The 17,422-nt window shown below is 36.8% G+C and overlaps 1 protein-coding gene across 5 annotated transcripts in view; it reads right to left on the bottom strand.

Annotated features, from left to right (window-relative positions):
• Window positions 1–5,623: 5,623 nt before the first annotated feature.
• The window catches only part of ATP2B1 (ATPase plasma membrane Ca2+ transporting 1), a 123,564-nt gene continuing 111,765 nt past the window's right edge, over window positions 5,624–17,422 (bottom strand). For 2 of the 5 annotated variants that reach the window (XM_027591799.2, XM_027591800.2), the window contains exons 19-22: window positions 16,574–16,681; window positions 14,461–14,643; window positions 13,968–14,054; window positions 5,624–8,903 (exon numbers count right to left, since the gene is read on the bottom strand). In XM_027591799.2, coding sequence (XP_027447600.1) covers window positions 8,592–8,903; window positions 13,968–14,054; window positions 14,461–14,643; window positions 16,574–16,681 — 690 coding nt within the window. In that variant the 3' untranslated portion in view covers window positions 5,624–8,591. Of the gene's footprint in view, window positions 8,904–11,485; window positions 11,505–13,902; window positions 14,055–14,460; window positions 14,644–16,573; window positions 16,682–17,422 lie in introns of those variants that run through there. The other 3 variants (XM_035729087.1, XM_027591803.2, XM_027591801.2) reach the window with 3 other exon arrangements.

Raw genomic sequence — 17,422 nt, 5'->3', positions numbered from 1 at the left:
AAGAGGCAAGCAAGCGGCTTCTCTTTAAAACGGAAAAAAAGGAAACAGAAGCAAACACTTATTTCTAATGAGATGAATCTCCAGGGTAATCTTCATAAAGCCTTGGGTGTTTACAAATCAGCTGGGGCTTAAGGGTCCTTTCGATTTGGAAATTGTCTACTTAAACCAATTTATTGGGGGAGGCAGGAACAGGTCTTCCCAGGTTTGTTTCTGTTGCTTTTGAGTGAATAGTACCATTTTGCATTGCCCTTTATAATTGTTAAAGTGCTTTTACGTTTCCAAGTTTACCTGAACATCCAAAGCTAGGCAGGAATTGTAATACAATCCCGTTGAAGAAAGTGAAATTTCAAAATATTAAAACTGGTACAACCCAGAGTTGGGACCAGAACCCAGGTCTGCTGACTCACAGGCTAATGCTTTTGGACGTAACACTGCCTCTACCTAAAGAGAGACCCACTGTTTGAGCCTCAACACTCAGTCCTGCGAGAGGTGATTTTCCTCTGAAAATAGCCTGCGTCACCATTTCTCCCTTCTGTGTCAGTTGCGTTGAGGGAGGTTGCATGCCACACGCACTGTGAAGAGGTAGAAAGTGCAAGAGGGGCCAGGAATAAGGTGAGCTTCAAGGAGGAATTTACAGGAGAGGGAAGAACACAGAGAACAAGCTCACAGCAGAGGAGTGAGCGGGGCAGGTGACAACTAGGTGAGGCCAGAAAGTTGCTAATAAGCAAATAAAGAGCCATTCAAAAGTTTATTATTTACTCATCTATTTTTTGAGGAGAGGAGGGATGTGGGCAAGTGGTGATTTAGGAAGGTGTGGATTCTGTGTTGGATTGGCAATGGGAGAGGTGGAAGGTAGGGTTGTCGATAATACCACTGAGAAACCGAAGTGTATGCTATGCGTCTGAGGTAAAGAGGGACTAGACTAGGCTAATTAAGAGTGAAAAAGGAAAAAAAAAAAAGACTTATCAAAAGAGCACCTGAAACCAAGGAAGAACTATGTATAGCAAAATAGGAAAGGTAGTAGGCAGCATTTCAACAAGACATTTCTGGATCTTATGGCTATTTGTGTGTAACTTTTTTTTTTTTAAGTAGACTTCATGCCCAATGTGGGGCTTGAACTCACGACCCTGAGATCAAGAATCACCCTACCAAAGGAGCCAGTCAGGCACCCCAGATGAAGAACATTTAATTAGTGATCCCTAATTGGTTGAATGACTAGATTAAATGTACATTAAGTTATATATTAATAGGTAGTATAAAGTGCAAAGTAAGGCAAAGGGTGGTTGGCAGACTATCCTGTTTGTCTTTCAGTTTTGTTGTGAAATAGCGGTTTCCATAAAGTGGTAGAAGGAAAGCAAATCATTGTCTTGGGCAACATTAAGCTGAGAAGGGTTGAGAATAAACTAGATGATAAAATTATTAGTCAAATAGGGGCTAAAGCAATAGTTTAATATAGATAGACGTAAACTCTTGTTCTTTGGGACCCAAAACCAGTAACAAAAGCACAATGAGAATGGAAAAGTTATGTTCTATAAAGTCAGACAAAACATCTCTTGAATCCTAGTTCTGAGAAAAATGCAAAGGTTTAGAATAAATGCAATGAAGAAGGACCCTCAAGAGAATGAGAGACAAATTAAAGGTTTGGTTTGAACATCAGTGAGGAAAGCCAGGAAATGAGTGTGGATTTTGGTCACCAGCAAGTTTGCGAGCACACTCTGACACTAAGGACAGATAGGAAGTTAAAGGTGATTCCGATTTAGGTACCAAGGTAGTGAAACGTCAAGGAGGCAAAGCCGTCGATGACAGAGCAGGAATGAGGGAGCCAGGTGGCGTGCCTTGTTTAGGATGGAATCAGTGAAGGGTAGTAGCTAAAAGACTGGAAGATGATGGAGGAAATCACGAGACTAGCAATCATGCTGATTAGCATAAAGAGTAACTTAGGTGTAAAGAGCTTTTAAAAGTAAGGAAAATTTAGAGTGCCAACTATAATCCTAGAGACCAAATAGCAGAGAAATGGCATCTTCTACTTGTGACCATGTTGCTGAGTAACACAGAGCAAAAACAGGCTATTGTGATCCCTGTGGGAAACTGCATAGAGCCTGAAGCAAATGAGACTATGTAGGTTCTTCAGGGTTGACTGCAAAAATCATGTCAATCTTGTGTCATCTCAAAGAGTAGGACAAGCACAAAGTTGAAACAGATAAAGGGGTCCAAAGGCTCTTTAGAAAGGGGCTACCAAAAAAGCAGGAGAAAAAACTGTAATGAAATGAGTCTGAAAAGGCTAGCCTCCTAACTGGCTTCCTAACTTCCAATTTCTCTGTCTCTCCAGAGCAGCCAATGATCCTTTCAGAGGTCAGATTATGTTGCTGCTCTGTTCAAAATCCTCCACTGGCTTCCCATTTCATTCAGCATAAAAGCCAGAGTTAGGCACAGTCTCCCATTATGACTCTAAGCTTGTCTCCTACTACTCTCCTGCTGGTTCACTATTCTCCAGCTACAATGGCTTCCTTGTGTCCCTCAAACTTGCTAAGCATTATTTACGGGAACCTCTCTCAAATAACCAAGCAGTGGGTTCCTTCACTTCTTTCTAGCCTCTGCCAAAATGTCACCTTATCTAAGAGAACATCCCTGACCACACTATGTAACATAGCATCGTCCCCTACCAGGTGACCACGGTCTCTTACTAGAACATAAACTCCCTGAGAGGAAGGACCTTGCTTGGTTCTCCCCAGTCCAGAACAGTATGAATTCCCCAGGCCAGGTATCAAATATTTGTTGATACAGGAGACGGAGAGACAAAAAGCATGAAAGCAGTTGGCAGTTCGATAATTTTGAGGACAGGAAAAAGGGGGACGAACACTAGGGTAGTGTTCGTAGGAGTCCCAGACTCCAGAAACGCGGTGTGGTTGCACCTACTACTGCACCCCCTCGCCCCTCTCACACTTCGTATGTTGGGAACTACTACCCAGGCTAAGTCTCTTAACAGCAAGAAAGTGAAAGATTAACAATTTTAGATAGTACACACTTACCCTCCTCAGAGGGTCTGAAGCTAAATGAGAGCAGGCTTACGGTTAAAAGATTTAGAATACTAGATAAATTAGAAGCATCCTTATTTGAATTGCTAACCTCAGATACCACAGGTCTCCCTAAGGTCCCATTCTCACTTTTTTAATACTCATTCTCAAGCTATTCGTGAAGGTATGACTTAAATATTTATGATCTCAAAAGTAGCCTTACAGAAAAAGATTGCTTTAATATACTTTTTCTTCATTCACTAAGATGTTACCTTAAAGATTACAAGCATCTCATTTTTTAAGACTATTAAGGGAGGCCAGTTGACTATTCATAAGCCATAAACAACATCAGTGTAAAATGGTACTAAAACAGTAGAGAAATATTGGCTGCAATTTTTATTTTAAAGATTGCACATTTAAAAAGGACAAAATGATTTTTCCAAAAAACGCAAAACTAGGTAGATCCTATTCTTTCACAAATTTCAAGAAAAATACAGATTATATCCTCAATGTGATAATTTTCATTCCAAATTATTTAGGAAATAAAATGACCTGTTAAATTAATAGGTTATCTATGGAACTTAGAACAAATGTATCTTAAAAGTAATGAACCACCAAATTCTCCAATCAAAGTATGCTAGTAAGAACACCCTTCTCCTGAGTTTAACTGTGACTCTTCAGTTACAGGAGGTCTAAGCAAAGCATGGGTTACACAACTTAGTCAGGGACCCTCTGCCTCAGTCTCTGGTCTTGAGCTACCCTCCAGGAAGCTCATGAAGATTCTTCAGATTTCTCTGTGAAGGATTTGACATCAGAAAAGTACAACAAAGGAGACTTAAAAGTTAAACACCGATTTTTAGGTATTGGTCCTTGACTCAGGATGGCCAGGTGCTCGGGCTGCAGAAAAGAGCAGTAGCTACCAGCCTGGGCTCTGGAGAAGGTGTGCCTTGAGTGTGAATCCCCGGCTTGCCAATGTGACCTAGAGCAAGCTGTGTAAACTCCTCAAGCCTGTTTCCCTGTATGTAAAGTGGCAGCAGTAGTACACGGGGCTGTTCACATCCTCTACACAAAGTGCTTAGCCTGTATCAAGTACTTTGTAATAATTATTTATGTGTGATGATACTCCTCTTAATGCCTAAGAAAAGTATCAGTGCTTAACACTTAATGATCTGAAAAGCAATTTGGAAATTATGTGGTCCTTGTAACTCTGACTTAAATTAAGAGAATCTCAGGGTCTTCCTGCAGGGAACCCACACCCGGACTTAGGTTAACTGATTCTGGAACCAGTTTTCCTAGGATATAGTGGTTAAGAAAGCTGTGCCAAAGACAGATACTGTATAAACACATATGCACATTTCTTAAATTTCCAGTTTGGAACTATTAATATTACACAGCTCAATAATGATACTTTGAATTCAGAGAATACAGACTAAATATGCCTACATTTAGTGTAACATCTGTAGGCTGAAGTGTTTTTCTAACAAAAAGAGAAAATGTTAAGGTAGTTAAGACAAAAAGCATGAAAGTAAACTCCCAATTGAGAGTCTAAGGGACAAAATTATCAGTCTGTTGAAAAGGAAATTACATTATAAGGATAGAGACAATTTCCTTTTTGACATGTACTGATGAGAGAAATACAGGAATACAGTCACAACTTCCCTTCCTGCATGAAAACACTCTTTATGGTATTATAATGCTTATTCTTTAAAAGAAAGATTATTTTTCAAGAATGTTTCAAAGATTATTTTTAGGTAGGTGGTATTATTATGCTAATAAAGTATCTCTTTTTTTTGGTCTATGAGCGCAACATCATCTTTTGAAAATATAAAGCTTGATATGGGATTTGGGCAACAGAGTCTGGACAGTGGCAGAGGTTAGAAGAAAGCAGCAGCTGTGATAGGGGCAGTTCTCTGAACACATGGGGAAGGAAAAATGGCAATGAGCAAAGACTTACAGAAACTCTTTCTTATTCAGTTAATTTTCAAAGGGAACTTCATTCAAAATTTAATCCTAATACATAATACATATATATAAAATCTAACTTGATAAAATGGAAAACATCTCTCATGTCATAAATGTGGTACTTACATAGACTCAATAATTTACTAATAATTTTTACTAAATGGAAAAATATGGTATTCATAATCACTTAAAGTTCAGTCAGTATTTCAACAAAGTTGCTAATTTATGTTAATAATTTATTATAAAAACCGACTAAGGGTAATTTGATTAATTTTGTTACCACAGAGTTCAGATAATTGCTATTGACAAGTTTGGATCATTTAATGAAAAAGACGTTCTAACAGTTATTGTGAAAAACTAATCTTTTCTAAGACCGAAAGATTACATGCTCATAAGACTGTAGAAATGATCTAGAGTTGCTGTACAGATCGAAGACTATGGGTAGGAGAGTGAGGACAATATACCCACTTTCGGTCTAGGGGCAAGATCATGCATATTAGAACACCGATTCACTGTAACACAACCATAACATTTCAAGTACATTACAGAATTTTCATCAACCAGATTTTTAAAATTTCAAGTAGAAAAAGGTAATTCCAAAATATGATGCTCTGATCAATTTCAATATTCAAAAAGTTCAGTCCCCATTCAGAAACAGATAAACAGTATATTTATTAAATGAGTTAAGACAAATAAACTTTACAAATAGACAAATAATAAAAGGCTCAGTGGCTAAAATAGATGGTAAGCATCATTGAAAGAAATCAACACCATCACGGTATCTCAGTTGGCTTACACGTGTAAAAAGAAATTTTCAAAGAGCAATTTCACAGAAATGAAGCCAGTTTTTTTTTTCTTATAAACAAATCACCATTTCTTGGTTCAAAACTGACATCTGTTATGAAAATTACCATATCACATATTTGTAAGATGACAAGGAGTAACTCATCTTCAAAGTGCAAGTAAGTCTATTTACAACCACAAAAAAGGCAATGATGAGGAGAAAAGGATTTTTAAAAAATATACAAAGATTAAAAACATTTGGGATGCAAAATTAAACAATTTTTTGGTTAGAGGATAAAAGAGAAAAAATGATTGAATTACAGATGCTGATTTCAGCTATACATACTATATAATGGGATCCAAGATCTTTTAACAGCTTGCTTGCATTTTTTTCTACTTACATAATGCTCTGGAAATTTCTGGTAGAAATTACAGTGTCTCAAAGAGAGAAATACACACTAAGCATGTCTTGCTACTACTTCATGGATGTCAGAAGACCCGTTTATGGATTAGAGTTGGTGTAAAAAGCCATTGCCTTGAGTTGAAAAATGAATACTGTAAAAGCTCAATACAAATCCTCCAAAGCACATGCACGTCTAAATCTTTTGGAAATTACATTCATATTTAAGCATAACCAAAATAAAAAAGAAAACTGAAAACATTTCCCTTTTCTCTATTCCCTATGCCTTGTAGGCTTCTCCAGTTGCTAGGGTCAATTTTTAAGAGTTGAAAGGGTTCTTCAAGATAGTCTAGTCCACCACCCTCATTTAGGGTAAATGATTTTCCCAAGGTCATGCAGCACGTTAATGGCAAAACCAAGACTAGAAACCAGGTCATGACTCCTAGCCTCGTATGCTTTCCAGCATATCATGCTACCTCTTTTTACAGTATGATTCACTATAAATACCTGATGAATAAATGTACAATTACAAATGCTGACAGAGCCAATGTGTTTCTAAGACTTGCAGAGGATTACTGCAAAGGATTGATGGAGAGAAAAAGATTTCCCCCCACCCACCAAAAGTATCAAGCACCATCAACTAAACATGTCTTTGCTAGGTCAGCATGCTCAGATGTCATAGTCCTCGTAAACTTTATGTCAGCCTGAGGATCGTATACCTGGTGAAATCTGGGCCCTAACACAATCCCAGTTCCTAAAAGGTAAAGACAGAGGCAAAAAAGGGGAGAAGTTCGACAAAAGAAACAAAGACGTAAATAACCCAAATGTCTTAGAGATGGGCATTCTGAAAGCATATGGTTAATTATTATATTTAATTATACATATTTTAGGACCGTTTCCACCTTTTCATATAATCTCATTTTACCTAATTTGTTATTTGGCCACTTACAAATACAATAAATGTATCAAAGATAATGGTGATCATTATTATTATTTTTTTAGACTGTGAGACTATTTAGACAAACCAAATTCTATGGAGACTATGTCAAATGGTGAAATTGCAATGATTTTCTTAATGTGATTCTATTAGATATTTACCACCAGGGGAATTAAAGCGGTATTTCATGAGGCTGTTACCATCTTGAAATTTATTCCAATTGTGGTTAAAGAGAACAGACTGATGCACTATATATGCAGAATTAAGAAGCTGAAATTTTTAAAAAAAAAACATTGCTGTATATTTATTTAATAAAAGGGCATATTTATGTTTACAAACAAGTTTGAAAAACAAAAGGAAAACATGTATGCTTCCACCTGTTAACCTTTTTCAAAATGCCAACAGCCCTCATGCTGTATGAAGGTTTCTAAGGATTTATTAGAAAAATCAATACAGTTCACTCACAGTTCACCAAGACATCACTGAGCTAACATGTTTAGACAAAAACAAAAAGGACTAAGGTTCTCTTGTAGTTTGATAGTTTGATTTAATTTGATTTGCCTGAAATAACAAAAGCATTTCAAGCATCTTTCATTATGTAGTTGATGTCCCACATTAAACAGTCTACTAAATTCTGAACAAAGGTTATTAGCAAGTTTTCAAAAATTTTAAAAATTAAACAGTTGTTTCAAAACCATTAAGTAGTAAATGTATTTAAGAAACTAATTAGGACAGATGCCATAACTTCATTAAACACCACTGCTCATGTTTTTTTGTTTTCTTTTGTTTTGTTTTTTTGGTTTTTTTTAAACAAAGCATTAGTGTTATCTATTTGGCTATTAGTATTAGCAATTTATCTACAATATTTAACAAGGTAAATTGTAGGCAAAAATTTAGTACAGTTTCAATAGAAACACCCCTTTTTGTTTTCCTGAAAATACAGCAGTATTTGAAGGACTAATTTTTCTCTGCATCAGTTATAAGGAAGCTTCCCATCTATGAACAGGAACAAAAAAAGTATCTACAAACCTTGTAAACAGATCTGTATCATTTATAAACATAAATAATCCAAATTATTAACAGCCAACAGCAGAAATTAAAGCATCAATTCAATGATCCAGGGCTCTTTGCTTGTTTGCCCAGCTGTAGCTGTACTCCCCCCCCTCTCCCATCAAGGACCGAGATAAACTAAAGCTCTGCTAACACACTGTTCAGGACCATTCTCAGGTACTACTGATGATCCACAGGTCAGCATATGCTGAGTTACTGTTTATCTGTCAGTTCATTTCTCCCACCCCCCAAAAAGCACCCTCAGTCTGGCAGAAAGCTTTGCTTTTTTTTTTTTTTTAAAAAAATAAATCTACATTCGTACAAGTGTGTCTTCTGTTGAAGTCCAAAGACAAGAATACGATCTTGTCCATCACAATATGTGAAAAGACCCAGTTGCAATTTGTTTCTTGACAATGCAGCTAGTGTGTTAACATTCAGCTTACAATCAGAGTGACGTTTCCAAACTATGTAGTGGGCTTCCTGGGGATGAAGAGGTAGCAGACTTGTTCATTTCTATGGTAAGGTGAATCCCGCTGTCAACAGCATTGTTATTTTTGTTGGGAGAGGGTGGAGGACTGGAGTTACGTTTTGTAGGAGCATCATCTTCAGCATCAGTATCATCAATAAGGGGGATATGAGGCTCTGAATCTTCTATCCTAAACTCAGGATGTGTCATAAAGTTGTGAATCGAACTTCTTGATTCTGGTTTTTCTAACCCTTCATATAAAGAACTACGAAATGCATTCACCACTCGAATCTGTAAATATCAGAAAACACAGAAAGACGTCAGTATACTATTAGCTTAATTTAAAAATGTTTCATTTATGAGTTTGAATCCACAAACAGCTAGGTATGAGTGAATCATATTTGCATGTAATGCAGTGGAACTTGCAATACACTGTAAAAAAAATGAATAATTTTAGTAGGACACTACAGAACAACAAAACCACATACTCTAAGAATTAAGAGTTAGAATTCAAAGTAATACTGAGAAAATCTCATTGTCACTGGCTAAAAATTTAATAGCCATTTTATAGGACTTTTTTCCCTAAGAAAACAAAAACAAACAAAACAAAAACTTGATCATACACAAGCTTTAGCTGATTTTTAAAATAAAAAAAAAGTATAATTTTTGAAAACAATTCAAGTAAGTTAAACAAAGTCAAGCACAAAGGGTTACTATTTATCATGCTAGGAATTAGGGTGTCACCAACTATGAAAAAGCCAAGCAAATATAAGCTGAATGCCACAATGAACTCACATCTACCCCACTATTCCCTTAAAAAATAAAAAAAGACAAAACCCAAATAAATATCTATAAAATGCCATTAAACAGCTATAAATATTTGAGTATATGCCATTTGTCTATAAAGCATTAGTGTTTTTCTCTACAAATATTAAAACTTAAATCACTTTATATACTACAGTTCACTGGGAAGAACAGGTTTAGAACAAAAAACCCAAACCCTCTGGGATTCTTCTGTCAACAATTTTGCAAAAACACAAGGTTTTTTGGTATTTCTGCCCTTAAACATATAGCCCAACCACTCGCCACCCCCCCATACAGAAGTCTGCTGTATAGATGAAAAGAGGTTAATGGGTAATTAACGCAAAAACACTGCTGCACACATTGACATTAGGTCTTATTAACCCAGTGTCATACAGACTTTCAAAACAAAAAAAAGGGACAAAATCCATATAGTTGAGCATCTACTCAGTATCAATTCAAACATAGGTCTGCTTTTGCATTGATTCTAATGAATCCTGTTTAGTAATGAAGACATTTATCATAAATGTTAAGAGAAATCACGAATACTGACATTCCAGAAAAATAGTCATCAAAATCATCTCATAAGAATGATAATGAAAAAATGAACACATTTCTTCAAATGGACATTTCAATGTATTTTTTAAAAAGGTAACATTTATTTATACCCACCTCTTTTAATTGTATATATCTAAGATGTACAAGTTGATGATTTGATACACATATACACACTAAAATAATCATGACAGTTGAGCTAATTAACATAATCCATCACTACACATTGTCACCGTGTGTGTGTGGTAATAATAATTAGGAATCCAACCTCTTAGCAAATTTCAGGTATATAAGTACAGTATTGTTACCTAAAGTCACCATGCTATATATTACATCTCCAGAACTTACTGGTCTTGCATGAACTGAAACTTTGTACCCCCTCATAAACATTTCCCCATTTCTCTCTACCCCTACCTAACCACCATTCTACTCTCCATTTCTAGGAGTTTGACTATTTTAAGACTCCCACTTCTGGGAATTTATCCAGAGGATTAAAATCAGGTTTTTTTTGTTGTTGTTGTTGTTGTTTTTAGATTTATTATTATTTGACAGAGAGAGACACAGCGAGAGAGGGAACACAAGCAGGGGGAGTGGGAGAGGGAGAAGCAGGCTTCCCACTGAGCGGGGCTTGATCCCGGGACCCTGGGATCATGACCTGAGCCGAAGGCAGACATTTAATGACTGAGACACCCAGGTGCCCCTAAAATCAGGATCTTGGAGATATACCTGCACTCCTTTATTCCTTGCAGCATTATAAATAGCCAAGATAGGGAGACAACATTAAGTATCCACTGACAGATGAACAGATAAAGAAAATGTGGCATATATACATACAAGGAATTTTTTTTTTTTTTAAAGATTTTTATTTATTTGTCAGAGAGAATGCACAAGCAGGGGGAGCAGCACAGAGGGAGAAGCAGGCTCCCTGCTGAGAAAGCCCGAAGCGGGACTTGATCCCAGGACCCTGGGGATCACCACCTGAGCTGAAGGCAGACGCTTTACCGACTGAGTTAACCCAGGTGTCCCTACATACAGGAAATATTGTTCAGCCTTAAGAAGAAGGGAATTCTGCCATTTGGAACAACATATGCTCAGTTCTGATTAAAACGGATTAAAATATCTCTCCTCAAAGCTGTCTTCCGGCATTTACCAAGCCCTGTCTGCAGTAGGCTGCTTTACTTCTTGCTCACTTAGCTCTATAAAGAGTATAGCATGGTGAAGTGAGGAAGACAGAGGTTAAAGGTCTGGGTGTGAATTCCAGCTCTGTCACCTGCTAGCTGAGGAACCCAAGACAAACCAATTTCCTCAACTATAAAATGGGAAATAACAGTGGTACCTACCTTCTAGGGTTGTTATGGGAGACTCATTAGTGAGTTAATACATGTGCAAATCTAAAACAGTGTTAGTTCACAAGTATCAATGTCATGTCAGGGCTTGTCACACTTTAATGTGCATGCAAAGCACCTGGGGATCTTGTTAAACTGCAGATTCTGAGTCAGGAGGGGCCTTCAGTGGGTCTGAGATTTAATGTAAAGTCTGGAACACAATTATACAGAAATAGAGTAAAGACAGCATACCGAAGGTCATGGGACAATCTCCAAATGAAGAGTCAATTATTCAAAATTTTGCTGAAATAAAAATGAATACACACACCACCCATGAGATAAATCTGTCTAGAAAGTTTAACATGAAGCTAATCATGAGGAAACAATGAGATCCATAATGGAGGATGAGACAACTGGCCTGGTTTCTTTTAAAAAAAAAAAAAAGTCAATGTCATAAATAAATAAATAAATGTAGAGAAAATGGATCAAAAATGCTATAATATAGGACATTTTGGGGGCAACTGGAGAAATCCAAATAGGGACTGTATACCATAGAATGAGATCAATGTTAAATTTCTTGGATGTGATAATACAGTATGATTACATAGGAGACTTATTTTTAGGAGGTACATGCTGAAGTATTGAGAGATGAAATGTCAGGATCTTTGTCAATTACTTTCAAATGGTACAGAAAAAATGTATATACTAATATAAACATATATATAAACAGATAAGGCAAACATCATAAACTATTAAGAAGTGGTAAATCCAGGTGAAGGGTATTCATGTATTAATCTTTCCACTTGTCTGTTGGTTTGAAATTTTTCAAATATAAAATTCTGAGGGAGTCTTCCAGGATAAAGTTTCATTTTGCATCCTTCTTTTAGGATATACAGACTCCTGCCCCTACTGTCCACTCCAGTTTCATCAACACCTGACATTTTACTACTTTTAGTGCCTATCACTGAGGCCCTGCTTTCCTCAACTGGTACATGTCCTACCAAAGGTCAGCTTGGGAGTTACTTTCTTTGGGTAATTTTTCCTGACTTCCCAGAGTGGGTGACAGACTCTGTTGTAATAGTCCATGTTTCATTACCATGTAGAAATTCACAAGTACTTTTTTGTTCCTATACTAGACTGCCAAGTCTGGACCTTCTAGCACAGCCTTGGCATACGGTAGGCCTTCTGCAAGTGTTTACAGATCACAACTAAAGAAACATTAATTAGTAGTAGGAGATGAAAGGATGAGTGGTAATAAGCCCTCAAGAGCCAGGAATGATGTGAAATCCATAGATACGGGGAGGGAGGGATGTAACTGGGACGTTAGCTGTCCTAGGCATAACGCCAGGCAATTTACATACACCATTTCATTTGGGTAAGGTACAGAACCACGGTAATTTTTAAAAGGAAGATTCCTATCTGTCCATGTATGTAAATTTAACATCCTAACAGAGTTGTTTTGTCCTTAGAGTACTTGTTTATTCTTTGCCACACATCATGCTGCCTCTGCTTATCAGCCATGGACAAGTCATTTAAACTTCCAGTTTTCACACCTGCAAAATGGGATAGTGGTTCCTGTTCCGCCTGTTCTACAACACTGTCAAAAATGACAAATGAAAATTACTTAAGCAAACAGTGAACAAACAGGCACTGAGTAAACTGTCCTCCTTAAAATAGCATTGTTTTCTTCTTCAGTTCATCCTCTCTCCAGCTTTCTCGTTTCCTAGTCCTTAACTGGCAGAGGACCAAATGGAAAAGATGGGTCTCTACCCAAATACAAGATAAAGCAGAGGTATTCCAGCTGATTTGGGGGATGGGGTGGGTTTTTATCTTTACTGCCTCCAATATTCTGAGAATCTACCATGAAATCTAGACTGTATTGCACAGTAAGGATGACAAGAGATTAAAAGGCTTTTGGGGAATTTGCCGTTTACTAAAAACCTGAAAGAAGATATATTATTCTAGTCAATTAATAGAAATTATGACAGAAGAAAAAAAAACCATAAATACCACAGAACTTTTAAGTTTACACAGGGACCGCTTCTCAAAAATAAATAAGTAAATAAATTCAAAGCAAGGCCACAAAATCTAGGCTAAGAAGGCAAATAACTGGCTATATACTGAGATCTTTTCTTCAGGGTACCAACTTAACTTTGCCAACTGAACAAGATAAAAGTCAAAACGTTAGATTCATTTTTAGCTTTAAAAATGTAATTTCTCAGTTCTGTTAGATCAGTTTCTCAAATCACATGCTTTTGGAAACCATGCAGGATGAACGTGTTGAAAGGCATATACTCAAAAATTTATAGTAGTTTCACAAATTCTAAGCTACCATTTTATTCCCCATATTAACTATCAGAGTTAGCACAGAGACGAGCTCACGGATTTCCTATCTCATCTTTGGCTGCAATTGTTTGACCTGTTATCTAGCCCTCTAAGAAATAAAACAACAACAACGACAACACTTTGAGGTCTCAATCCACTTTACGAAAAGAAAGCTTTATGAAAAGCTTGAACGATGAATTTAAACATTAAGGAGAAAATGAGAACCGTTAGGTGTGTGAAGTAGGAAATGTTAATTTCATGCACTTAGGAACACACACTCACACCCCACAGTAGTAGAAGCAGTAGAAGAGGAAAACACTACATGTGTAGGGGTAGAAATATTTGTTACATCATGATGCTGGCTGGCGATGGAGGGTTGCCGCCTTAGAGCCCCCTGAATGGAACTTCCACTCTGGAAAGCATTCACTACATCCATCTGCAAGGAATCAGAGATTGTGACAGCTTGCTCAGCAAGAGAGAGAGAGAACAAGAGAAAGGACCATCCCAACTATAAACATATAAAAAGTAAAGAAAAAGGCACTTTTTACAGAGCAGATAAATAGGCAAGAGTAGCATTTTGAGATGAAGGTTGGGGTGGGAAGCTAGGAGAAAAGGAGCTGAGGGGCATATAGACACATTCCTTCACCATCAGTTAAAAACTTTCACTCATTCCAGGCACCAGTATTATTTTTCAAAAGAGTAAGTTTTGTGGGTTGGGAAGGCTAGAAAGGAAGTTAAGGAGCGCATTCAGACCTCCTCCCCAGGTCCCAGAGCCCTGGGCCCCCACACTCCCACCGCCGTGCCCACCGCCGGCCGCTCATACCTCTCTGCCAGGCCCATACCTGCGTCTGGATTCTGTTCAGGCCTCTAAACCACAAGATCTGGCCGCGCCGTAGCTCCCTTTCAGCATGGTCAATCTCTTCCACGTCCTCCGCAAGCTCCTCCTCCGGGATTTCTTCCTTTTGTGTTCCATGACCAGCTTCTTTTAGGAATTTTAAACGGCTAGTTGGAATTGTTGAAATAAGCTACAACACAGGGGAAAGAACTTAGAAATAAATCAAAACCGAGTAAAATTAAACCAATCAACCGTAATACAAAAGGTGTAAGAGGTCTGAAGTGTGGCCAACTGTTGTCACCAACGAGGCAATGAGATCCTGTCCGTCAGGCTTGCTTTCTCAGAGCAACAACAACAAAATAGGTTCTTTTCTCAACTACAGAAAAGATTTCAGTTTGAATGGTAAAAAGTTTTCCTGAGGGGAAATAACCTGATTACAGCTTTCATATTTTAAGTAAGACATTCAAGACAGTAAAGCACACAAATATGCTCTGATATATATATTAACTTAAACTCACATTAATTATATTTATTTAAAATAAAACAAAAATGGCAGGTGGTCTTTTTGGATACAAAACAAGTTCATTTTTCATTAGTGCTGAAAGAGTTCAATGAGAAAAAAAACATACCAAATCCAAAAAATTGTCAAGGTTAAACTGAAAATAGTTTTTTCTGCTTATTAAATTTATTTGTTTTTACAAAATGAAACTCTTTAAAACTGGGTTAATACTGATTGGTCATGACACCAAACAGGAACAGATGCCCCAGGAAACACAAAGAGGACAAAAAATAGTAATAAATATGTATCAAACTGTAAATGTTAACAGCCATTCCTTCAGGAAGTCAGGCTCATCAGGAGGAAATAAGCACACAGAATGAGAACTGCTTAAAGACCTTCTAGTCCAACCACCGCATTTCACAGAGGTGGAACAGGTCTCCTGACAACCAGAATCAGTGCTCCTTCTACCAGGACACACGTAAAATCAACAATGTCAACCAAAGCCAGGAGCTGATCCCCGTTGGGTATGCTGGCTGTTCTGAATTTCCTCTTCCTGAAATTAGCCAGATGGTCTGGGAGGTTTTGGGGTTCTCTTTTGCCTACGAGGGAACATTATGAAATAACTAGAACGGTAATCAATGAAGAAAGGTGGCCCGAGTACGGATCCTAATACTTAAAAGAAGATCTCTATTAATGAGTCATGCAACAGGAGTAAGAAGAGAAACCTCAGAACCTAGAAACACAATTAAGAGAAAAGTAAGATAAAGGCACATAAAGACTGAGTTAAGTTTCAGTAAAACCTGAACGAACGTTTGCTTAGACTGACTTGTAGAACGACAGTACATTAGCTCACACTGGCTGCACATCATAACATACGTTAACTCTGATTCATGATTAGTACAGACTATCAGTTACTTTTTCAGTAATGGTAACGGACTTAAAGTGCACAATGCACACACCGTCACCAGTTATCTTTTTAAACTAATGACATGCCTTCGTAAGTCAGCTGCCTATGCCAAATACGAAGTATATCTCATTTTTAGGCATTGTATTTTATACATATATTGTTAAAGCCAATCAATCCAAAGAACTGAAAATGTCATTTTGTGGCTCATTTATCCAGATACCACTATTTTTTACGGAAACATTCTCTAAGTGAACTGAAACTTGAGCTTTTTTTCCTTAGCTGTATTTTGGATTAAATTAGATAATAAAATGATGAAACATCTGAAGTATGTAATATTGTAATATTTTTGTAAAAATATTTACTCTGAAAATGCTAAAATAGTTCATAGAGCAAAAGACACAGATACCAGCGTCTTAACCAGTTAAAAATGCATCCTCTTAGTAACTGTTGTAAAGCTTGTTCTAAAAAACAAATTAAAAAACTATGTAAGAAATTTAAAGTGTTTTATTACACAGGCATAACCATCACAAACAATAACTTGAGAACAAATACTACATTTAAAAAAACCCCATATCCCTGAATGCCCTTTCTTGACCCAGAACGGCAACCACTTAGAATTAAGTAACAGAACTGATTAAGGAAAATACACACTGGAAATTAAAAAAAAAAAAAAAAATCACTTTAGGTTTGAACAAAAAATGATGAGCTTTTTACCTGGCCCCAGAGTAACGTTCCCATTCCTAGGAATATTGACCATAGCCACTGTTCTATTGAAAGTTCTGAACAACTGAAAGGTTTTCCACCAAACTGCACAATTATTATCTGGAGGAATAATCAAGAGTAAATTTATTTAAATCTTTTAAACTTTACATTTCATACACTTCAAAAATTACCCAAATCTGTATCCTTTAAAACTCAAGCTGAATAACGATTATCCTGATGGTGACGTGTATTATCATAGTCACAGCTGAAAATAAGACAAATGAAAATAAACTGAAATCTCTGCTTAAAATTTAAAATGCATATGTATTTCATGTTTAAATTATGTTCAGTAAAAACAAACAAAGTTCTCCTGATCAGGAAGATAACTTTACACTGTTTCCAATATAATCCAAGTAACTATATTCCCTTGTATTTAGTATAATTCTCTGAATAATTTATGCCTTTCCACGAAAGACGTGTACTTTTGTGGAAAATACCATATATTATGAAACGTCAACGTGATAATATATCAATCTTTCTTGTTTTCCTCCTACACAGCTGTTCATTCTTAATTCACATTTAGATGTCAGGACAAATATGAATGGTAAGAGAGGACAAGCCATTTGCAAAGTTCTATGAGATACGGTGCTTACTTAGGTGGTATACCCTCAGAAATGTGCTCTCCCTTATAAATAGAAAGAAGACCAATGACCAGCAGAGATGAAATCCTTAATACAGTGCTTATGCTTCTCTCCTTACTTTCAAGGACCTAAAACCGTACATAGGAATATTAAGAAATATCAATATTCACCTTCTTGTGAGTCTGACAGACTTCTCTTGGATATGGCAGTCAGTAGCTGC

Source organism: Zalophus californianus, chromosome 9, assembly GCF_009762305.2.
Source record: "Zalophus californianus isolate mZalCal1 chromosome 9, mZalCal1.pri.v2, whole genome shotgun sequence".
In the NCBI taxonomy this organism is placed as follows: domain Eukaryota; kingdom Metazoa; phylum Chordata; class Mammalia; order Carnivora; family Otariidae; genus Zalophus; species Zalophus californianus.
This window is presented reverse-complemented; position numbering and strand designations above follow the sequence as displayed.